The following is a 24,570-nucleotide window of genomic DNA, read 5'->3' as shown; positions in this document are numbered from 1 at the left end:
TTGGTCCCTTTTTACTACAGGGCTGAGCTTTGTTTCTGCGCTAGAATTATGGGTGCAACACAAAGCTGGACAGCCATCAAGGAAGCAATCCTATTGTCAGAAAATCATCCTAAAGTGCAGACCAGTGTCAGCATTGTTGACGTCAGTACCCTTTAAAGACAAGTGTTACCAGATAGTTTGAACAGTGTACAGGTGCAGAGATGGAAAGCACCACTTTCCCCACACTGACTTTGATGGTTCTCTTCCTCACTTGTTTTGCTCAGGAGGATTTCGAAGCTCTATCCTGCCCAGAATACCAGGAGGGTTTTGACGGCTCTTGCTATGAGTTTACGGGTCTGCAGCGATCCTTCCTTAGTGCCGAGGGCTGGTGTGAGCGAGGTGGAGGACACCTAGCCTTCATCCTGAATGATGAAGCACAGCAGTTCCTCCAGAAGCACCTGGATCCGGAGAAGGACTGGTGGCTCGGGCTGGCACCTGCTGCTCCAAACCTCACGCTCGACTCTGCTGCCACTGAGGGTGAGAGGATATGTGAGCGGGGGAACAAGAGTAGACAGACTAAATGGATTTATATAGATTTTCAGTGAGTGTATAATATATGTTACAGTATATATATATATATATATATATATATATATATATATATATATATATATATATATAAAAGTATTCATAAAAGCATGTTCAATTATTTAAACCTACTATTTCAATAACTAGAATTCCAAGTACTAAGTAACATTTCTGATATATCTGTGATCAATGATTACATTGAATAATGTGAGAAACAAGGATTATCACCTCAGCTGCTATCTCGTTTAGCAGGTTGCATGTCCATTGTATACGTAGATCTGTTACACGTTTGTTTGCTGACATTTGTTTAGAAGCACATTTGGATATCTCCCTCGAGCAGCAGGTGCACTGAAAGATATTCATCATTCAATTGAACTTTTCAAAAGGCTTGCTGCCAAGTGATCTGATTTACAAACGTGTCTTTATGTCCCTTTACAGAGAATGAGTCTTTATCATTCATTCACCTTGTCAACAGCTCAATCTATTGCTTTGTTGTTTTATGGTCCCTAAATTGCAACAATTAACTTAACACAAAGAACAGATAAGGAAAACAGCCTTGTTTTAACATATGTGGCGATAAAATGTTACTCAGCACTTTGTCTTAACAACATATTTTATCTGCACACACATATGATAGAATAAAATCCATAGAATGAAAAAGCAGATGCACATGAAAAAGAATATGGAGAAATAGAGGAAAAATATATACAGTTTGTATATACGATATATATATCGTATATACTGTACATATATATATATTTTAAAAAATTAGAGTGATCATAAATTAAATGTGATGACATTGTGTAGTTTGGCGAAAGAATATCTTCTCATCATGATAGCTCAGGAAGTACTGGCCTTGTCTCTTTTTGTAAAAAGAAAGGTGAAAAAGATCAGCCTGTCTAGTATTATATGAACAGATCTGGCAATCAAATATAAAGAATTTGCTAAACAATGTCCCTTCCATTTCCAGGTTCCCTTGCGTGGCTGGATGGCTCAGACGTCAGCTATAGTAACTGGGTTAATGTGCCAGACGCACAAGCAGCCTGTGGACATATCCTGAGACATTCAGGCTTTCAGTGGGAAGCGGCAGGGAACTGCAGCCAGGAACTCAACTTCATATGCCAGTTTGGTATGAGCTCCTAAATAAATCACCAAATAGCATTAAATGTATGTTGTGTTTGCTCCCCTTATATGATTCTTGATTTTTTTTTCTCAGATTCTGGGAGGTCTATCGCATGTGATGGCCAAAATGCAACATTGCAATGTGGTTCTGGTCAAGTTATAGAGATAGATGACAGTTTCTATGGTCGAAAAACAATTCACTACTGCCGATCCAAACTTACAGCCTCGCCCACATCCTCCCAGGAGGAGTGCAGCTGGATAGATGTGATAGATTCTGTGACAGGTAATATTAATTACAGTATTTTCTCATTAACATCACCTATAAATTGTAGAGAGCCGGTCTTTTTTTTCATGTTCTGCAAACATAATTGTAGCTGTGATAGAACAACAAAAACGTATATGTATAATAGATCAGGTTAATCCTCTTTTACAAAATATTTACTTAACTCGCTCCCTACTTTGGTATGAATAATGGAGCCTTTTATCTAAAGGAATATCTGTATTTACAGTAAAAACTATGAGAACTTATTTGTTTTGTTAAAGCCGTTTAAACAAAAAGGCCAGATACTAAAATCACCACAAACTATGGCTTTGTGTCAAACACAAAACCCATCTTTTCCGTGTGAGTGCAGACAAAAGGACTACACTTCCAGATAAGACATTAGGCAAATCCCCTCCTAGGAGCTGAATAGATGGGCTTTGAGGTAAATATGCATTCACATTCATATTAGTCCGGGATTAGTTATGCTGGAGGAGGTCGTGCAATTACTAAACAAATAGTTGGTGTTTCTTCCTTTTTTGGTTATATGCCTTATTTAAAGAGCTATTACATCCTCCCATTAGACAGTTATAGAAACACAAGCAAGACTATTTAAATTTAAGACGATTGAAATTGAAGTTAAACCTACTAAAACAATATTTTCAAGAACTACTATGGAGCCCCTAAGGTCCTGAAAGGTGATATTGTTTTTATGTTGTGCACACAAGTTATTCTTTTGTGTGCATAAGATGATTATCTCGTTAAAAAAAAGATGTTGTTCACACAAGGTGATAACTTGTTCCTACATGAATATTAACATGTGTGCACAAGATTTAAAAAAACAATCAGGACTTTAGGGGCTCTGTAGAAGGCCTCTCTATCAGTAAAACTAAAAATTTCACATTATCTGCAACACATTGTCATTTACTTGATTCATGTGTCATTCCAGACCATTGCCACGGACTGCAGGCTTGCCAGGCTCCAGTGGATCTGAGCACTTTTGGAGAACCGTGTCCTGCACTGGGAAGTTACCTGTCTGTAGAGTACAGCTGCAGACATGGTCAGATTTGACTTCAAATATACATATACTCCTAAATAATACTTACGGTCAATATTAGATGGAGCAGATTAGACAATTCCAGCCATAATAACTTACAATATATTTCATGTATTGTTTTATTGCCTTAAATCCATACAGAGTATGTGTATTCACATCTAGTTTTGGGCTGCTCACAGATGTGCAAAAGCCCCACCGTCTGTCCTACACAGGAACAAAAGTTTTTGCCTCTTTTGTTGTTGTTTTGCATCTAGTTGTTACAGATCTCTCTGTGCTTTTGTGCCTCCTTGTGGTTGTTTTGTGTTTCTTTGTGGTCACTTTGTCTCTGTGTGGTAGTTTTGCCCCCTTTTATAGTTATTTTGTGTCTCTGTGTGGTAGTTTTGCCCCCTTTTATAGTTATTTTGTGTCTCTGTGTGGTAGTTTTGCCCCATTTTATAGTCATTATGTGTCTGTGGTCATTTTGCATCTCTTCGCGATCGGTATGTTTCTGTTTGAGTGACATTTTGCAGATGAAAAGCGAGTGGAACATGGCTATGTCATCAACCTCAGACTGTGTACTGTCTGTCTTCCTCCTTCAGCTTGAATCTACTTTATGCTATGTAGCCTTTCAAGCTAAACTTTGCCAGTTGACTTTAAACTCTGTCACATGATTTCCTTGCAGGTATTATTAGCAGAGTGAACTTAGATGAACTGCACTGTTGTTTATATTGTAACAACAGGAATTTATTCCAAGAGGCATTATGCTAGTGATGAAATGTTTAGGCTCATTATGTGTTAACTCTCTCTGAAACAGTGTTTCCATGATTGAAATTAACAGTGTGATTTCCTATTAGGACTCCACTTGTTCATGAGCAAGCTAGCGGCCGTCTTTGATAATGTCACCATCACTGTGAAGTGGCTCCTTCATCCTTTTCAGGGGAACCTCACATGCACACTGAATGCCGGAGATGGCCACACTATTGATCCATACAGCCCAGAAGAGTGAGCAAGACTTTGTATTCCAACAGACAGATGAATAGATATGTTTTGTTCATTGACTTTATTCATGTAACTGTTTTTAAGCTTATTCTTTACCTGTCTCACAGGATGGAGAGCAATGTGATACACAAATTCAGCCATCCCGGGGTTTTCATGGTTCGAGTGGAGTGTTCTACCAGTGACTGGCATGTTACAGCCCAGAAAGCCATAACCATTCAGGAGCCTGTGGGAGAGTTCGCTGTCATTAAGTGCTATAGCAGGAATATGTCAACAGGTGGCACTACATGCAATGTGCTTCATAGTAGGCCTGTTCAGATCCAGGTTATGGTAGAGGCAGGTGAGTCTAATACTATTGAATGACTGCTTTCAACAAACCACCAAAATGCAGAATAATTTGAATCCCACCTTTTTTTTTTTTATTATCTGTAATTAGGTACAAATGTTTCCTACACAATTCAATATGAAGGCCATTTTGTTGCAAACTCATCAGTGGAGAGAGGGATCACACCCCACAACATTACACTGAGTGTAAGCATCTTGGAGAAGCTTGGACACGGCTGCCACAACCTGACTATCACCGCTTCTAACAGGGTTACAGCCCACACAGTGTCCGCTGATCTGGAGCTATGTCGGCTGGAGCCCGTGGAAGGCCTTACGGCCTCTGTGATAGCAGAAGATGACGCATGTCCAGACTCTACTGATCTCGTCATTGGTGTTTCGTTGGAGCTAGGAGCCCCTGTGGAGCTGCTCTTTAATCTGACTGGAGCCAGGGACACACTCTCAGAGTCCAGAGACATGCTCATTGGCACCTTACAAGCTTATACATTCTCTAGCCCACTTGAAGGTACTTGCAGCTTAACGGGTGATTTGGATTTTTTGAAGTAGGGTTGTATATAGGTTGTATGTATATCCATAGTCAGTGTATTTTCTACAGTAGATGGCGGTAAACACGCCTATAGTTTAGGCTATATTTAGAAAATGTTACCACTTTACCTTTGCTTTCAGCCCTGTTTAGGTTTACATTGAGGGGAAGCCGTTACATCACTCTTGTCAACAACAATAATTTTACTTTGTAGAACACAGGAATTGCTGTTCTACCGCTGCCTCGATCGATTAGTTTGTGAGTATTAGTCATGTCCTGCGGGGTAAATCTATAATTTTCTTGGGGCTTTGCTTCAGTTCCCTCCGCATAAACTTAAACAGGGCCATCCACAGCAGTACATTGCTTAGTTCTCGGTCCTTTCTTCCAGCCTGCTTCTCTAAACTGGGACAGTGCCGACCACCACAATGACTATGCCGTACCTCATACAACCCCACTTATAAAAATCCAAACTATCCCTTTTAAGCTGTGCTGTAATCAAATGAAAAGAATCATCCGTAGTGAATAATACATGTTCTCATAAAATCTCTTTTGGTAAAGGATTGTTGAAGGTGAACGTACGAGCCATGAATGACCTCTTTGCCTCTGATGTGGACGTGGACTTAAAGAACATACTTCAGGCCTGCCAAAATGACTCTGACTTTTCACATGAAAACACAGTATGTGGAAGATTAGAATCAAACAATAATGGTCTGTGCATATGTTCAGGGGTTTGCTTGTTTCTGGCACAACACAATGACTTATTTATCATTTACAGACAGGTAGTGTGAGCATAACTGCTACTCCAGACACTTTGGTGGACTACACTCAGAGTGTCACACTGAGCATAAGTGGAACTGAATCATTTTTCAGCAAAGGACTCACATTTCAATGGATGTGTGGTAAGTACAATTAATTAACCACTAAGTATTTTAAATGAGTTTATAACAGCTAACATAATTAAAGTGATTACGGGGTGAACACAACACAGATAATCCAAACAAGTTTGAGAACAGTGAAGCTTTAAATGATCAGCGATTATTACACTGAGAACATTTTCATGCACATAATTACTTTAAACATATTCAGGATGGGAATTTTACATCGAACATGACAAACCTTTTGTTATTCAGGTCTCTGTATACATGATTCTATGGAATGGATTTGGATTTGGATGGATAGATTCACAGTATTCTGGTATTGGCACACTCCAGCCAGCCCATAATGGTTTCCCAAAAAGGAAAAAAGTGCTTATGCAGGTTGCTGAAGCCAGAATGTTTACATGACAGAAACCTCCAAAAAGCTGATCATAGCTGGGACTCCAGTGCACACATCCACTGTGTGTAGGTTAGTTTCTGAGGTTATAGTTGGTGGTGATTTTTGACTGGGTTTTGTCCGTCCCCTGTAAATACACTTTCATGAGGCTGTGATTCATAATATTTGTCGCTGTAATCTTTTTATTGTTTAAGAGCTATTTTTAAAGTTCTGCCTCTTTCTGTACAGAAGGAAATTGCAAATGCAGAAACCAAACACAAAATGAAACTCATGTTATTGATAAGGATTGCCTTCCAAATCCCTTCGATATTTTCAATTACACTTTAATGGTGAGGAGAAAAACTTGGTTTAGAAAATGGGTTGACCTGGCTTCAGCTTCAAAGTGCATCACTGTTGCTCCAAAGGAATTCACAGATGTTACCATCAGGTAAAAGGGGGAAATGTACAATAAATGCTCAAATGTACTAAAAATAATTACTCTGCAGGTTTATATATTGTATATATTATATATTTAGTTTTATTCTTTCAGGTGTGAGGATTGCGCTTCGATAAATGCCAACGACCATGTAAAGCTCAGACTGAGCTGTGTGACAACTTGCCCAGATGTGGTTTGGTATATTGAGGACCCCAGACCTTTGACAGTAAGTCTGGAACAGCATTTCAATTTAAAAAACTGTGGCATAAGAGATTAATATGTCAATTATGAACTGATGATCTTTTTCCAACAGGATGATCTGGAAAAATGTTACTCCAAAGCAGGAAGCAGGCCACCTATTGAGAGGCAGGATGGAAACACTGAATACGTTGTGCAAAGCCAACAATTGAAAGTTTCAAGGGACACATTGCAAAACATCACTGTGATTGCTTATGGTGCGTTTTCATCCCACAGTGACTCATACTGTTTTTTTTAAGCAATGCAGATGTTTGCATATAGATTAGATTATAGATTGTCTAAACAGAGTTTTGGACCCTTTTGAAATGCTGATTGATTTTTTTTTTTTCAGGCAAGAATGAGCCAGGTTTTGCCAAGTACACTCTTCCAATACCAGATCCTGAACCAACTGAGCCAGCTGCAACTGATGCCCCCTCATGTAGCATCTCCCCACTGTCAGGAACAGTTCTGGAGGCTTTTGACATCACCTGCAAAGCAAGCTCTTTCTGCTTTACAGGCTGTTTTTATTGCTTCAAAACAGAAACAGGTGAGAATGTGCCCTGTTACCTCTTAGTTTGATTCACTTTAAAAGTAAGGAAAACTCTGTTACCAGGCAGATTTAAAAGACAGAAAGAAACGAAAGCAAAAGAAGTATGAATCGGTTGGGAGTAAGTGAGAAAAATGATTAAAATTTGTGTCAGTTAGTGTCAATTAATGCATGAGTTGTAAAGTATCCAAGGGAAAGAAAAGTTTTGAATTGAGACAGAGGTCCTCCTTATTGGGTCTGACACTTAAAATTTTATTTTCACCTTACTCTGCTGAAGGGGTAACGTTTCTCTGTGCTCACCGTAAATCTCATTTTAAGACGTGAACGTAAGACCTAGATTTGGTGTCATCACAACAGGTTTTGAAGCCGTGATGTGGAAACTTGCTGAGAATGGACAACTTCTGCTGCACAGTTAAACTTTCAAAAAGGATTATTTAAAGATTATGAATGTTTCAAAGAAGGAGAGGGGGTAGATTTTTCTAATTAGGTAATAGCTCTTTTGTTGTCAAACCATATAACACAAAATATTATTCAGTACTTTTTATGTTGCAAACCTGTGTCGAAGGGATTTTTGAGCGATTTTGAAATTGTCGCACAGGAAAAACAAATGTAGAATGAGTTTGATGACGATGGCTGACCTTTGAATGAAATTGCTTTGCTCTAAAAAATTGTACCGTGTGTAATTTCAAAGCTTTGGTCATTTAGTCACCTTTATGTAGATTAATAATCAAGAAGTCATTACAACAGTTTTACTAAATTGTCTATTTCGTCTTTAAGGAAAACATCTGCGCTGCAGTAACATAAATGAAGTGAAATCTGTCTACCTGCCTCTCGGCGATGAGAACAACAATTTCAGTTTGTCAATTGTGGTGACTGTTAAAAATGAATATGAGAAAGCCACCACAACTGTCTCAACTCAGGTTTGTCATCTACCAGTAATCATGTAGCTCAGAGAACAAATATTTATATTAATATATTTATTGGTCCAGAAGGAGACACATTATCCAAGTAAAGTCTTTGAATAATTCTGAGTGACTGTTTATGTTCCTCAAGGTACGAAAAAGCAGCTCCAATACTTCTGTGGAGGCTCTCCAATCTGCAGTGGAGGAGACTGTGAGTCAGTTGGACCAGCAGGGTCTCCTCTCTGGTGAGGCACTCGGACAAATATTTACTTCAGTTGCTGACATGCTTAATACAGAGGACAGCGAAGATCAGAAGGATGCGAGGACAAAGGTAACAGAATGCAGTCGATGTTTAAACTAAAGTATTAATATTGCTGTGATATTTGTGAGGTTAAGAACTAGTATTGTGGGGAGTGCACCGTGATGTTAATCAGCACTTCCTCCTCTTTCAGCTCAGAAAGCAAATGCTGACCAAAATGACCACAGCTCTGCTGGACTCACCCAGCAACACAACTCAGGAAGTGCAAGTGACGGCCAGAGCTGTGGCTGGACTGACGCAGCGCCCAGACGAGCTCAGTCCTGCTGCTCAAGTACAGTACAGTAGATTAGTACAGACTTGTCAAACATATTGCAAAGTTTCATATGAAAAAAATCTGCATAATGCAGTACAGACAGCCTGTTGCTTTAAGCCATTGTAAACAGTCGCTTAAAGGGGACATATTGTGCTCATTTTTAAGTTCATACTTGTATTTTGGGTTTCTACAAGAACATATTTAGGTGCTTCAATACTAAAAAACACATAATTTTTCTCATACTGTCTGCCTAAATATACCTGTATTCTGACCTTGCACGGCTGCTGAAGTCTCGGGATAACACGAGATCATGAGCAAATCATGAAAATCCCGAAAATCCATCTTGTCAGGCTCCAAGTAATGCGTTTTTGTTCAGAGCAAAAGTGAGTCATCGTCTAATGATGCCCTCTCAGACGGTTCTGTGTAACAAACAATTCTGAAGAGTCAGGTTACCTGTACTGCATTGACCACCTATCTCTTTAAGCCCCCCTCCTGAAAAAGCCCAGTCTGCTCTCATTGGTCAGCGTTTCTGGGTCTCCTGCATCTGAGATTTCGATGCATGCACTGTCATCGTGGCCAGGGAATGACTGTAACAGCACTGTAGCAGCATTTTCTACCTGTATATAGTATAGTTGTGACATCACAACCAAAAAGGAGTCCTGACGGCTCGTTTAAAGACTTAGTTTCTGAATTCGGGCTGTTTGCATTTCTCTGTGGATTGAGCATTTTGATACTTTCAAGGTATTTCTATAGTTCCGCGACCTGCTTTATAATCAAATGAAGACACGGAAATGTAACTTTTTACAAAAAGGGACCTTTGAGCCTGAATTAATGTCACAAAACAACAATTGAGGAAGGAAAAACATCAACATGAGAAGAAAAAATGTTCAGAAAAATCAGTTCATTAAGAAAATGTGTTGCTCGCAGTATGATGCATGCTTCATCACCTCTTTTGAAAGTTGGACACAGATCATCTGTTGCTGTATTTCCTCACCAGGAAGAAGCGGGTTCATTGTTAGTAGACCTCAGCTCCTCCCTCAACATTATCAGTGTTAACCAGGATGACGGAGAGGACGCTGAAGTCGCGCAAGCAGCTACACCAATAGTTGAAGCAGCCAGTAATATTTTGAATGTTTCGTCAAATGTAAGTAAAAAAATCTATCACTGATTGTGCTAAATATCCGTTTTTTTCCAGATTCCAAACATCATATAATATGCCTGTGAATGTTCTCATTCGTCCAGTTCATCGTTATCCTCAAAGCAATTTCAGTCAAAAACAACTGGACTGGTTGTTTGTCATATAATATCTATATACAGTGGGTACGGAAAGTATTCAGACCCCCTTAAATTTTTTACTCTTTGTTAAATTGCAGCCATGTACTAAAATCATTTAAGTTCATTTTTTTTCCTTTTAATGTACACACAGCACCCCATATTGACAGAAAAACACAGAATTGTAGACATTTTTACAGATTTATTAAAAAAGAAAAACTGATATCACATGGACATAAGTATTCAGACCCTTTGCTCAGTATTGAGTGGAAGCACCCTTTTGAGCTAATACAGCCGTGAGTCTTCTTGGGAATGATGCAACTAGTTTTTCACACCTGGATTTGGGGATCCTCTGCCATTCCTCCTTGCAGATCCTCTCCAGTTCTGTCAGGTTGGATGGTGAACGTTGGTGGACAGCCATTTTGAGGTCTCTCCAGAGATGCTCAATTGGGTTCAAGTCAGGGCTCTGGCTGGGCCATTCAAGAACAGTCACAGAGTTGTTCCGAAGCCACTCCTTCGTCATTTTAGCTGTGTGCTTAGGGTCATTGTCTTGTTGGAAGGTGAACCGTCGGCCCAGTCTGAGGTCCATAGCACTCTGGAAAAGGTTTTCGTCCAGGATATCTCTGTACTTGGCCGCATTCATCTTTCCTTCAATTGCAACCAGTCGTCCTGTCCCTGCAGCTGCAAAACACCCCCACAGCATGATGCTCCCACCACCACACTTGACTGTAGGGATGGTGTTGGGCAGGTGATGAGCGGTGCCTGGTTTTCTCCACACATACCGCTTAGAATTAAGGCCAAAAAGTTCTATCTTTGTCTCATCAGACCAGAGAATCTTATTTATCATAGTCTGGGAGTCCTTCATGTGTTTTTTGGCAAATTCTATGTGGGCTTTCATGTGTCTTACTCTGAGGAGAGGCTTCCGTCGGGCCACTCTGCCATAAAGCCCTGACTGGTGGAGGGCTGCAGTGATGGTTGACTTTCTTGAACTTTCTCCCATCTCCTCACTGCATCTCTGGAGTTCAGCCACTGTGATCTTTGGGTTCTTCTTTACCTCTCTCACCAAGGCTCTTCTCCCCCGATTGCTCAGTTTGGTTGGACGGCCAGCTCTTGGAAGAGTTCTTGTCATCCCATACGTCTTCCATTTAAGGATTATGGAGGCCACTGTGCTCTTGGGAACTTTAAGTGCAGCAGAAATTTTTTTGTATCCATGGCCAGATCTGTGCCTTGCCACAATTCTGTCTCTGAGCTCTTCAGGCAGTTCCTTCGACCTCATGATTCTCATCTGCTCTGACATGCACTGTGAGCTGTAAGGTCTTATATAGACAGGTGTGTGGCTTCCTTAAACAAGTCCAATCATTAGAATTAAACACAGCTGGACTCCAATGAAGGTGTAGAACCATCTCATGGATGATCAGAAGAAATGGACAGTACCTGAGGTAAATATACAAGTGTCACAGCAAAGGGTCTGAATACTTATGTCCATGTGATATTTCAGTTTTTCTTTTTTAATAAATCTGTAAAAATGTCTACAATTCTGTGTTTTTCTATCAATATGGGGTGCTGTGTGTACATTAAAAGGAAAAAAAATGAACTTAAATGATTTTAGCACATGGCTGCAATTTAACAAAGAGTAAAAAATTTAAGGGGGTCTGAATACTTTCCGTACCCACTGTATATAATATCTTTTTCTCAGAAAAAAGTCTCAGATTTCCTTCTCGCTGGGATAAGCAATGTTCAGAGTGCTCTGCTGAATAATAAAAAGCTGAATGGAGACCCTGCCATTGTGGATTCTGGTCAGATCAGTGTGTACGTCAACAGGTAAGAGATGACTGAAACTTGCTAGGACATGTACTTGAGTTTGCTGAATTCATTAAGATAATTCTGATTCTGTTTTACTCAGAGTGTCTCCAGAAAAGATGCAACTGCAGGATATAAATGTCCAGAAGAACAGCTCTTCCAGATTTTCCTTCCCCAAGCTGCCTGCTCATATTGTTTCTCCCGACGAGCCAGTGGATGTCAGAGTAAGTGTGTGTGATGTGCACTCAGTGAAAATGCTCCTACAGCCTGATGTTTATTATGTTTCCCACTCCCACGGGTACTTGAAATCCATGAAAATATGTGAAGACAAAAAATCGAGACTTTCAAAGTTTTTGAATATTGACACGGGTCATTGAAAATGCTTGAATATACTGTAAATTTATATATATATAAATATTATATATCGGGGCCTTGGTTGGAAATAGACCGACATGGGTCATTGAAAGTGCATGAATTGGTATATTATGTGCAAGAATATAAATTGTAGTTCTTTTGATATTTATTTGACTTAACATTAGTAAATACTCTATGTTCCTCTGGCTGCACGTGTTTCTCCTACAGTTGTGTCACAGTTTGACCCACGTCAATAACGTCCTCTATGTCTTTATGGGTCCTTGAATTAGAGGTAATTGGGCCGATTGAAAAGTCCTTTAATCTTGAAGTGTAAGAAGATGTAGGAACACTGGTCTTCATATTATGTCTATGGCCCTTTTCAAGTGTGTTGTCGTTGTAGGCTTATTGTTGAACATCCATAAAGATTAAAATTCAAAAGACTAATTAACTCTCAGGTGCCAATCTTCCTCCGTACCTGATGGATGATGATAATGATGATGATGATGATGATGATGATGATGATGATGATGATGATGATGATGATGATGATGATGATGATGATGATGATGATGATGATGATAGTTGCACTCAAGAGAAAGCTAAATAGAATACGGAGGAGAGGAGTGTTGTATATCATATTATTAATATATGATATTGTCTACGACTATGGACCCAACAGACAAATACTGAGCTGTAGTGTTTATAATAAGTGTAGATCAGGGCTGTATCAGATCAGGCTTGGTCTGATGCCTTAAAAGTATTGAGTGCGAATTTTTCACAGTTTTATTTAATATGTCCACCTCCTTATAGATGATGAGTTTTGAGAAGAACCCATATTCTTGGAAGGGGGAAAACATCACAGGAACAGTTGGATCTGTCTCTCTCACAAGAGTGAATGGAAGTGTCATTCATGTGGAGAACTTACCTGACGAGATAGAGGTAATATTTATTTTAGAGATACTTTTTTTTTTAAACATCAGTATTTTATTCATTTTAATTTTCAAACTATGTAATTTCCAACAACAAAGAAAGAACAAAAAGTGAACAACAACAATCATGACAATAAGTTGAATATCAAAGAGAAAAGAAAAGAGAAAAAAACTAATTGAAATCAAATAAATGTCTCTGTTTTAAATAGGGTTCCCATGTTATATTCATGTCATACTTTCATTATTTGTACATTGTGACATTGTAAATAAGTATTAAAAGGAATTCAAATAGGCAACTGTAGAGGACCACTTACATTTACACCTCGGCTGCCACATTCACCACATTACTTGGATCAACATTGTCTTTATATTGTATAAAAGAACTCCAAATGTTTTCAGAGAGTGATTGTTTACCTCAAATAATGCAAGTAATCTTTTCCAGAGGTATAGTTATGGGCAATGCTTTGATCCAATTAATGAACTTTGGTTCACGTTTTGGGGATCATTTTAGTTACTTTACTTGTAAAGTTTAACGTTGGTAAATTGTTCAATAATACCTGTTGAATCATGTGTTTTCAGATTCTCTTACCGAGGCCTGATGTTGGGCATGAGAACAGCACAGTCCTCGACCTGGCCAATTACAGCACGTTAATAATTGATGTTCCCTCGCCGGATGTAACACTGGTGCTGAATATGGAGCCATCTGAAAACATCTCCTTCATGCTCTTCCTGGGATTTAAAGATTATCCAAATGATGATAATTATATAGCCAAGACTCAGATCCCTCTAGAGAATGCCAAAGAAGGTAAGATTAAAACTTCCAGATTAACTTTTTGTAGAGCACATAATATACTGTAGCTGAAAGTCACATTTAATTCTATTCTAATACTCTATTCACTGGTGTCAAAATGACATAATTTGCTAGATAAATCGTCATGTGTATGTTTTTGGAAATTAATATATCATTTTAACAGAGGAAAAATACACCTGGGTGCTGAGTCCCAAAGACAGAACAGGAGAAGTTGGACAGCACTACCTTGTCATGAAGCCCATTGTTGAACCAGGCGTCAAATCAATCAATGCCACTGTCACCGTCATTTCCATCGCTGCCCAGTGCAAATACTGGAATGAAACTGAGTCTTCTTGGAGTGAAGATGGCTGCAGGGTGAGTAAAAAAATGGCAGCACGGCACTGATCCATAGTGGCTGCATCAATATCAGTTTGACCGGGTGGTTTTCTTTTTTTCTGCAGGTGGGTCCGCTCACTACACGCCTGGTAACCCAGTGCCTCTGTAACCACTTAACTTTCTTTGGCAGCTCTTTCTTTGTCATGCCAAACTTGGTCGATGTGTCACGCACCGCAGAGCTTTTTGCTACGTTCACTAACAACCCTGTGGTGGTGTGTTTTGTGGGGGCCATCTTTGCTGCTTATCTCCTGGTGGTTGTGTGGGCACGCAGGAAAGATATCCAGGACTCAGCCAAGGTAATTCTCAGTAAAACTTTATGTATAAGTCTAATTCAGACTTTGCTGCTTACACATTTAAGATTCAGGATTTAAAAAAACAAACTTTATTATCCCCAAAGAGCAGTTTGCTTTGCAGACAGTTGTCAAACACAAATATCTCCTACACTGTCACCATCAAGCATGAACAAAGACGAAACAATGACATGGGAACAGGGGTTGCAAATGACTAGGCTTGACTAGAAAACCTGTATGCATAGCTTCTGTTTTATATTTTATATGAAACAATGTACAATTTATTTGTCCCTGCTGAATAAACTTCATCTGGGATTAAAGATTCAGAAAAACCATAGCAGAGAAAGCAAAGGACAATCTGTATCTGTTAGTGCTACCTTTGGGGAGATGAAACCTCCGCACTAATGGAAAGATTCTGGATCTCAACATGTAAAGGATGTTGAGGGTCCAAAGCACTGTCCCTTTGAGGTGACCCTCATTTCATACCAGTACCGAAGGTCATTAAGGGTAGTGCCAGTAATCTTATGATGGACTTAACAAAAGACATTTTTATCAGTGTCATGTCCTTTTTAAAATCTCACAGCTTTCTTCAAAAGAACAGCCTTTTTTTCCTTTTTACATACAGGATCTGTATTTGCATCAAATTTAAGTTTCACGTATAATATGAAAGCCTCAAAGTGTCAGAAGACCCCATTAAAAACTCTGCATTTGAGACATCTCTAAACTGCAGCACCGCTGTTCATGATGAATGAATGCATTAAACCTAAGGCTATCCTATAAAAGTAAAGCGTGAAAAAGGAAATATAGAGTACAACATTTTCTGTAAATACTGAGTAAATATTAATATAAAGTACAAAGTATAAAGTAGTAATTGTATGATATACCCACTTTCACATTAAAATACTAAAATATTCAGTGGGTATTTTTGTAATATTTATTATAAGAATGCTCGTGTGTGTGAGAGAACCTCAATGTTTGAGGTATATACTACATTGTCTACGATTAAAAATGTGTCTGTCTTGACATTCACTTGCAGGTCAAGATAACAGTGCTGGAGGATAATGACCCCTTGGCTGAATATCAGTATATGCTGAATATCAGCACAGGGCATCGGCATGGTGCATCCACCTCCTCTCAGGTCAGTAATGGCTGTTAAAGTTTAAAAGAGAACTCACAGAAACAGCCTTATGCGTCTGTTGCACAACAGTCATGAGGCTGACGACTCTGAGCATCAGGATTGACTATTTTTGGTTTTAGGTGACGATAACCCTGCTGGGCACAGAGGGAGAGAGTGAGCCCCACCACCTAACAGACCCTGAGAAGCCTGTCTTTGAGAGGGGTGGGGTGGACATGTTCCTGCTGACCACACACTTTTCCCTCGGTGATCTGCAGAGCATCAGGCTGTGGCACGACAACTCAGGAGCACATCCTGCATGGTACGAGTTAGAAGACAAGAGGATTAAATCATGAAGTTAAGCCTGAGTTTGTAAGGATGATTTAAGCACATGAGTTACGTATTGATGTTACATGCAGGTATGTCAACAAAGTAATGGTGCAGGATCTGGAGAGTGGGCAGAAATGGCACTTTCTGTGTAACTCCTGGTTGGCTGTAGATGTGGGAGAGTGCTCTCTTGACAAAGTCTTCCCAGTAGCCACAGAGATGGATTTGAAGAGGTTTAGGTAAGACTAAACACATTACTAAGGGCTTGATTCTGTGATATATTATTTCTCCTGAATCCAAATTTCCCTTTTCTCCCCCAATACTTATTTCTAGTAACCTGTTCTTCATGAAGACAGCCAAGGATTTCCGGGACGGCCACATCTGGTTCTCTGTCATTAGTCGGCCTCCCTGCAGCACTTTCACACGTGTGCAGCGAGTGTCCTGCTGTTTTTCCCTGCTGCTGTGCACCATGCTGACCAGCATCATGTTTTGGGGCATCCCCACCGACCCCTCTGAGCAGACCATGGACCTGGGTAGGTAACAAAACATAAAGTTTTCAAAGCTTTCATGTAAAATTTGGATGATGTAAGTAAAAAATAGAATACTTTCAAATGAGTTGTTCAAATCCAACTCTTCCAAATCCAACTTCCCCCATACACATACAGAAAGGTGTGAGCATTTCTCGTTGGTTTTTACATTGAAAATTTGTACATTTGAGTACAACTGGGACAGTAGTGCTGAGGGTTTAATGGATTAATCCAAAATAATGAAAATGAAGTCTAACTGAAGGAGTAACTAAAGGGACCTGTCCTTTAATCAATTTAAACTTGATTTAAAGCAACACCTCACGTTGCAGGTCACATCGAATTCACTTGGCAACAGGTTATGATTGGCATTCAAAGTTCAATCATCATGTTTCCCATCAATCTCCTTATCGTGAGTATCTTCAGAAACACTCGTCCTCGGGAGAAGCGCACTAATAAGGACACGTCCAAACAAGGAAAGACCGGTCGAGTTTCTCCCTCACAAACTTCATCCCCTCAGAAAGAGCTGAAGGACATCACATCAGACACTGTGATCAAGGTGAGGTCACAAATATCCATATTTTGAAGTGATAACCACTAAAGTGCTTTACATGGTTTCCTCATTAGGACATAAAGAGAATTGCTCAGTCACTCTCAAAGGCCATGAAGAGTCCACTGCCTCACCTGGAGCTCCGGCCTGGTCAGCAGGCGGACATCAACACACTGCTGTCTCTGGTGGAGGACATCATCAGACAGCAGAACAGTGCAGCCGAAGACTTCTACACTGACGCCTCCAAGATGGATCGCTCTATGATTCTGAGCTTACGTGCTGTTAATGTACAAGGTAAAGAGCACCAAAACCTTTACAACGCTCATGATATCATGTGTGTCCCTTTTTTCAATTTTTTTTGCTGGTACATTTAGAGAATCAGACTCATTTAGAAAAAATGAAATTAATATAATGGCCAAAATATGTAAATAACTTACATACAAATTGAGATTCTATTCATATCTTTATTTTATTTCTGTCTCTTCAGGATTTATTAGTCTTCACCTGTATTTTTCTCATGGGACTGGCTTTGTGCTTTTTATCTATCATACGCAGTTCTGAATATTATGAGGTATACTGTAATTTTTCAAAAGGCTGGGTAAACTCCTAGAGCCTAATGTATGAATAACAACAAAATATGAACAAATACACTTATTAAACAGAGGGAATTAGAAATAATGGCCTCTCTCTAATATAAGCCTGCTTCAAATAAAACCCTGGTACTCTCTCTGCAGCTGAGCTATTTGACAATTTTTCGAAAGTTATTTTCTTCAGTATTAAATGAAAGATTGGATTAAGGTTTTTGACAAACAGTTTCTTGTTTTAAATACAAATTATAAAGACTGGTGATTTTATCTGTGATAATGTCAGTGGTTTAAGTTAGGCCATTCCTTAGATTTTACATTGACTTTGGCCTACCTGTAGTCTAAGTTGCATAATAAAAGACAAAACAAATTAAAGCTTAAAGCAGGGGGCCACATTCTGTAGCAGACTGAAAATAGCAGAAGATACATTATGAAATAACTTGTATCCCCTTATAACTTTTGCTAGGGAAGAATAAAACTTCTCAAAATTTACCACACTTGATCGTTGGACATCATCTCTGTGTTTTAGAGTGGGGTTACATTTTGTAGTAGACTGAAAATGTCAGAAAATACAGCCTGAAAGAATGTGTGTGTCCCTATAGCTTTTGCTAGGGAAGAAGAAACGTCTCCATATTTACCAACTTTACTAGTTGGTAGTGTTTATTTTCTGTTATAAAATATACATGACCCCGAAAATGAAATATTGGCGTAATGCATTTGACCTTTTGACCGACTAATACAAATTTTTGCATTGACAGAAAGCAGTGAGTGGGGGAGCCCTGAGAAGACTTCAGATGAAGTTCAGAAGAAGAGCAACAACAGTCGTTACCTGTACAAGCAGCTGCGTCATGTTGAGAAGGAGCTGGGTTTGTTGGGACCTTCTCGTTTTCCAAACCCGGACATGTACAACCGGGCCATGCAGCAAGTTAGGGGAATGAAGGGTCTCCTGGAATACCACCTCCCCTCGTCCAACCTGGATGGAGACCAGCTGGAGCGCAGCCCCAGTCCAGAAGAAAGCGTCGACGGAGACTCCACCCAGAAGTGCTGTCAAGGAGGGCTGCCGTGGTGGTTTGTGTTTGTTGGCTGGTTACTGGTGATCGCAACCAGTGGTGTGTCAGGATACTTCACCATGATGTATGGGCTGACGTATGGGAAGGACCGCTCCATAAGCTGGCTTATCTCTATGGTGGTCTCCTTTTTTGAGAGTCTCTTTATTACTCAACCTCTGAAGGTGAGCAACATTATGGCTCATGGTCAGAACATACAGGGATAACGTGGATAGCATTGCAAATGTTTACAAAGTCATTCATTAAGTGAGATGGAGGCGTTTCCAACCAATGTACAGTCTTCTATTGTGTTTAATAGTAAGATACTATAGATATATTTCTGATGTACTGACTAAATCATTAAACAACAGAAAAGCCAGCTTTAAGTGGGGGATTCTTAGTATGAACTGTAATATTGCTGAAGATGCAATTATTTTATGGCAAAATCTTAAGGTTATGCAATCAGTGATTTAAGCTGGCACACTACAACAAAGCTTGTTCACACAGAGCCAATTCAATGATTTCAGTGTTTATTTAAATAATAATATCAAAGTGCTTCATACAAGGCAGCAAAGTAAATCAACAAATTCAAAATCACAGGATTTTACATTGAAACAAATCAAACCAAAATGATCTTGTTTTTATTGTCAAATGTAATGTCAATTAATCATAAACATTTGCAAGGCTTTCCAGGTCCTCAATAGATGTGCCTCCCAGTACTTCAGTACATACATTCTGTATTTATATTGCATTGATCATTATGAGATCCTCTGTTATTGAAGTCTAAACCTCTTCCTTCACAGGTTCTTGGTTTTGCTGCTTTCTTTGCTCTTGTTCTGAAGAAAGTAGACCAGGAGGAGTACGGAGACCCTCAGATAGACGAGAGCCTGAGAAATACAGGTACACTGTTTTTCTTCTCAAATTTTTCAATTTTACTACAGCACTGTGTGAAAAAAACAAAACATGTCAGTACAATATTCCCCTCTCAGATGATCCTGATGCTTTGCGTGCAGCAAGAAGAGACAGCACATGTGGTTTCTATAAGCCACCACCTCCCACAGACATAGAGAAGATAAGGAACAACATGATTAAAGAACAGAAGGTCTTCGCTCTCATCAGGGAGATTCTTGGTAGGAGATTTTGACACTTTGATACAACACAGGAAGCAATGTGATACGGTCTGAGATGCTGATGTGTGATATTTGTTGGTGATGAAGCCTACATGGGATTTATGTGGATGTTGCTCCTGGTGGCGTATGGTCAGAGGGACCCCAACGCTTACTTTCTGACCCAACACATTCGACAGAGCTTCAGCAAAGGGATCTCTGACAGTATGAGTATTCAGGATGTGTTCAACTGGGCAAACACAACTCTGCTGAGTAACCTGTTTGGAGAGCACCCAGGTCAGTTTATATTTTGTGACGTTATTAATTGTAACATTTGACAGCTTTTGTTTCCTGATGGACACTGGTTCTTGCATTGTAAAGCTCATGGTGTTTGCGTATTATTGTGTAACCTGATTTTTTTCAACAATGAGTGAAGAAAACAACAAAAAGTATCATGCAAAATTAAATATAACTCAAGAGTTGTCATGATGATGATATATTTAAGGATTTCAGATTATTTCAGATTTAAATTTGCAATGCCTGAAATTGAAGTCTCACTTGTGCCGTTGTTCCTTACTACTATACTACATATACTACATGATATCAACAATATCTTTATGTAGTAAAGTATAAAAATGGCATTGTGGTGTTCAAAATATGTAGTTAATTATGAACAAAGCTACAATTTATTTGGACTGACTGCGGCAGAAATTATGGACTGTTTTATCAGAAAGAAGTGTTTTCACAGACAATAAAATGATGATCACTTTTGACTGATATTTCTTTTAAATGTGTTTATTCTTGTTGCCTGGTAATCTGCCTCAGGATTCATCACAGATGGAAACTCCAAGCTGGTGGGTAACGCTCGTCTTCGCCAGTTGAGGGTGCGTCAAAACTCCTGCCACGCGGCTCCCTCCATGCAGCAGTCTGAGCGGGACTGTCACGCTCCGTACTCGTGGGAGTTGGAGGACATGGGTTCCTACGGTGCAGGCTGGAGCCACTCTGTGGGTGATAACACCTCGCTGAACCTTCAGAATCCTTGGACGTATCAATCTCAGGGTAAACTGAGGACCTACCCCATCTGGGGCAGTGTGAAGCTCTATAGAGGAGGAGGGTTTATGGTGGATCTGGGGCCAGATTTACAAAATTCTAGCAGGTAGGTATTGTAATAAATTAAATTAGTTTAAATGAAATATCATCCCCGATTTTCAGGTCCGTACTTTTTAGGTTTTAGGTTTCTACTTGGAGTACTCTGAGTCGCTGCATAGTCATTGCAGCTGGAGAATGACTGTGACGGCACTATATTTGTATAGTTGTGACATCACAACTGTACACAAGTCCTGATAGCTCATTTAAAGACACAGTTTACAGACAGAAAACTTTACAGAATACATACACATTTGTATATAAAACAATATCAATGACTACTACATCTTTAGATTTAGTAAAAGTCTTTTCATTTGCTTTTAACTCTTAATTACCCTTATATTAGCAGAAATGATGGTTATACACCACAAAATTGTAACCACACAGTTGGCCTTGACAGCAAGTTGCTGCTTCATGACATCAGGAGAGATTTGTGTTTTGAGGTATAACTTTTATAAATCATATAATTTAATGTTGTTCTCTTTGTAGATCCATTCAGTACCTTTATGACAACACCTGGTTTGATGTGTACACCCAAGCTGTCTTTGTCGAGTTCACAGTGTACAATGCCAACGTCAACCTCTTCTGTATTGTCACACTCATGCTGGAGACCACAGCCATAGGTAAGTATTCCATGTCCAGGTGACATTACAGTTTGGGAGCTGCAAAGGAACTTTCAATTCAATGCAAAACGCTTTATTTGTCCCCGGGGGAGTAGTACAGTAACACAACATATGAAAACCTTTAAAATTAGTAAAAAAAAAAAATGCAAGGATAATCTGTAGACATTATAGCAATAATATTGATAGGAATGATAATGTTCATGAAAAAATAAGCTGTACATATTGTGACAATAATATTAGAATGACAATAGGTGCAATAAATGTATTTTGCAGTATACACAGTATACATTTTGATCGTTCTGTGATATAATTAACTTTAACTGTTGTAAGAATCATGTCTGTCACGTTGTGTTTCCTCCAGGAGCTTTCCAGTTTCGCAGTGAGCTTCAGAGCGTGCGTCTTTACCCGTCCACCGGCGGCCTACACATCTTTGTCATGGCCTCTGAAGCCATCTACTTCCTCTTCATCATCTATTACATGTTTGTCCAGGTATGAATTCATTATACCTTGAATTAACTACCGTCACTGATAAAAATAATTACTTGTCATGCAAACTCCTCTCATCCGGACAGGGAAAGCTGATGAAGCAGCAGAGATGGGCTTATTTCAAGAGTAAATGGAACCTCCTCGAGCTGGCGATTATCATCCTCAGCTGGAGCGCGCTGTCTGTCTTCATCAAGAGGACTTTACTGGGAAAGCGGGACATTGAGTACTACCAGAACAACAAAGACCAGTAAGCAATAAGAATAACCCATACACATATGCAATCTACGTTTTAGCTTAACATTGGTATTAAAGACAAGTTTACTCATTTACTGTGAATTTTGCTTATTTATTTTGCTTGTATTTATCAGCACATCCTCTCTGCTTTTTTTCCACTGTTCCAGTAGACAATAACTGTTCTTTTGTAGATTAACTCACTTTCTTTCTTTATTTAAGAAAGAAAGGGGCAATTATTCCTGGGGTCCACACACTAAGAGTCAAACAGAAGCATACACACTATAACCACACGAATAAAAGAAACAAAACAGCTCATTTAGGAAATTAACAATCAACTGCAGAAGAAAAACTAAATTTCCATTCTTTTAAGAAACAAAATTATAAAACAATCACAATTCATCAAGGTTTCATAGAAAACTTTACTTTTTCCTTCCTTATAACACTAATAGGAATTCATAATAAAGATAAATGATTGTATGAATGACCTTAAATCATGCATTTATCCATCCTGTGCTTCCACACATTTAATTCCAAGAAAATAGAAACATTTCTCATTCTCTACCAAGGGGGGATGATGCGTTTACACAGGTTTACATTTTATTTCTTATACAATTTCAGTTTTAACTAAATCTTAAATATTTTTATTACTCTCTTAAACAATATGCACCGGCAATGAATTCCACCTGACCATGGCTCTCTACACAACTGTTATCTGTACCGTATTTGTTTTCACTTTAGGTAGCATGAATCTTCTTTCTGTTGTATATCGTGTGTTGATAATAAGTGTTTGAGAATAACATTCCACATAATATCTTTGGTGATTGTGCCACTAGTGCATTTCTTACTAAATTGAAGAACCTAAATCTGGAAATTTTGGTTACAGAATATGAAGAATGTGAGAGAAATACATTGAGTTGTTGAGTCTGACAAATGCTCAGAGATAATAACTAATTTTATCTTTGGAAATGAATATGTACACACAGAGAACCCGTCACTTGAATTCAATTTCAACTCAATAAATAGGAAAGAATTGCTAAGTCAACAATTTTTTTGTCAGTCCATTCAAAACTTTTTTAAATAGCTTGTCAAAACAAGGCTCTGTCCTCTCCTGCTCTGTCTCCAGATACGCCAGTTTCCATGAGACAGCCAAGGCTGATGCGGTGCTGGGGTATCTGATTGCCTTCCTGGTGCTGTTGGCGACAGTCAAACTGTGGCACCTGCTGAGACTCAACCCAAAGCTGCACATGATCACAGCCACACTGCAGCGAGCCTGGGCTGATATCTCAGGCTTCCTGGTGGTCATGACCATCATGTTCCTTGCCTACTCCATTGCTGTGAGCAGTTTCCCACACTTACTGCACTTCTTCCTATTTTATCTATACTTTGTGAAATAGAACTTACTATTAACACAACGTTTTACTTTTCAGTCTAACTTGATGTATGGGTGGAAGCTATACTCCTATCGGACTCTGCTGGATGCTGCACAGACCATGGTCAGCCTACAGCTTGGCATTTTTAACTATGAAGAGGTTAGTATGGGACTGTTATAACTACCACAGCAGACTGTGACAGCCGAACCTTCTTCAGTGTATGCCTTCCTTGTGATCCCTCAGGTTCTGAATTACAATCCAGTGCTTGGCGCTTTCCTCATTGGCTCCTGCATTGTGTTTATGACTTTTGTGGTGCTGAACCTCTTCATCTCTGTCATTCTGGTGGCATTCAGTCAAGAGCAGATCCATCACAAGGTAACTCAGCCATGTCCAAAATGTCTTATTTTACACATGCTGTAGAAGAAGTGAGATTTTATCATTAGAGATTACTTTATGTTCCTTGAGTTATTCATATTATTCACTGTTCTTACAGCCATCAGAAGAGGATGAGATTGTGGACCTGATGCTGATGAAACTCTTCAGTTTGTTTGGACTCAAATGTAAGAAACAAGGTGGCGAAGGCCTCACCGAGAAGCCAGTTGTTTCATCTCCTGGACTCGCAACGATTTCTTCTGGAAATATTTGTGAGGGATGACGTGTTCCTGCAGAATGCTTTGCTTCAGGTTTTGCTTTTGTTGCTTTGTGACTTAATATTATCACCGCAAGTCTGTTATTAACGAGCATTTCTCTCTACTGTTGCAGATCTGTCACTCTTGTATAAGATGCTGAAACACAGCGAGAAAGTAGGAACTGAGGATGATCCTTATGTTACACACTGA

The 24,570-nt window shown here is 39.2% G+C and overlaps 1 protein-coding gene across 1 annotated transcript; it reads left to right on the top strand.

The window, feature by feature from the left end:
- Positions 1-200: 200 nt before the first annotated feature.
- Positions 201-24,570, top strand: LOC310951827 (polycystin-1-like protein 2; the record flags this gene model as incomplete). Its single annotated transcript, XM_083920265.1, has 42 exons — positions 201-516; positions 1,538-1,696; positions 1,784-1,972; positions 2,898-3,008; positions 3,839-3,986; positions 4,091-4,320; positions 4,417-4,827; positions 5,404-5,557; positions 5,629-5,744; positions 6,346-6,544; positions 6,647-6,758; positions 6,846-6,987; positions 7,122-7,316; positions 8,094-8,236; positions 8,370-8,549; positions 8,671-8,808; positions 9,788-9,934; positions 11,759-11,883; positions 11,966-12,086; positions 13,027-13,155; positions 13,725-13,950; positions 14,120-14,310; positions 14,397-14,627; positions 15,658-15,759; positions 15,879-16,057; positions 16,155-16,301; positions 16,396-16,595; positions 16,919-17,145; positions 17,214-17,430; positions 18,479-18,951; positions 19,570-19,666; positions 19,756-19,896; positions 19,984-20,169; positions 20,698-21,028; positions 21,508-21,641; positions 22,003-22,130; positions 22,214-22,374; positions 23,485-23,695; positions 23,789-23,890; positions 23,975-24,106; positions 24,225-24,375; positions 24,494-24,570. The coding sequence occupies 42 exons, from the start codon at positions 201-203 to the stop codon at positions 24,568-24,570; spliced, it is 7,509 nt and encodes a 2,502-aa protein (XP_083776391.1).

This window comes from Echiichthys vipera (genome assembly GCF_963691815.1).
Source record: "Echiichthys vipera genome assembly, chromosome: 1".
Lineage (NCBI taxonomy): Eukaryota > Metazoa > Chordata > Actinopteri > Perciformes > Trachinidae > Echiichthys > Echiichthys vipera.
This window is presented reverse-complemented; position numbering and strand designations above follow the sequence as displayed.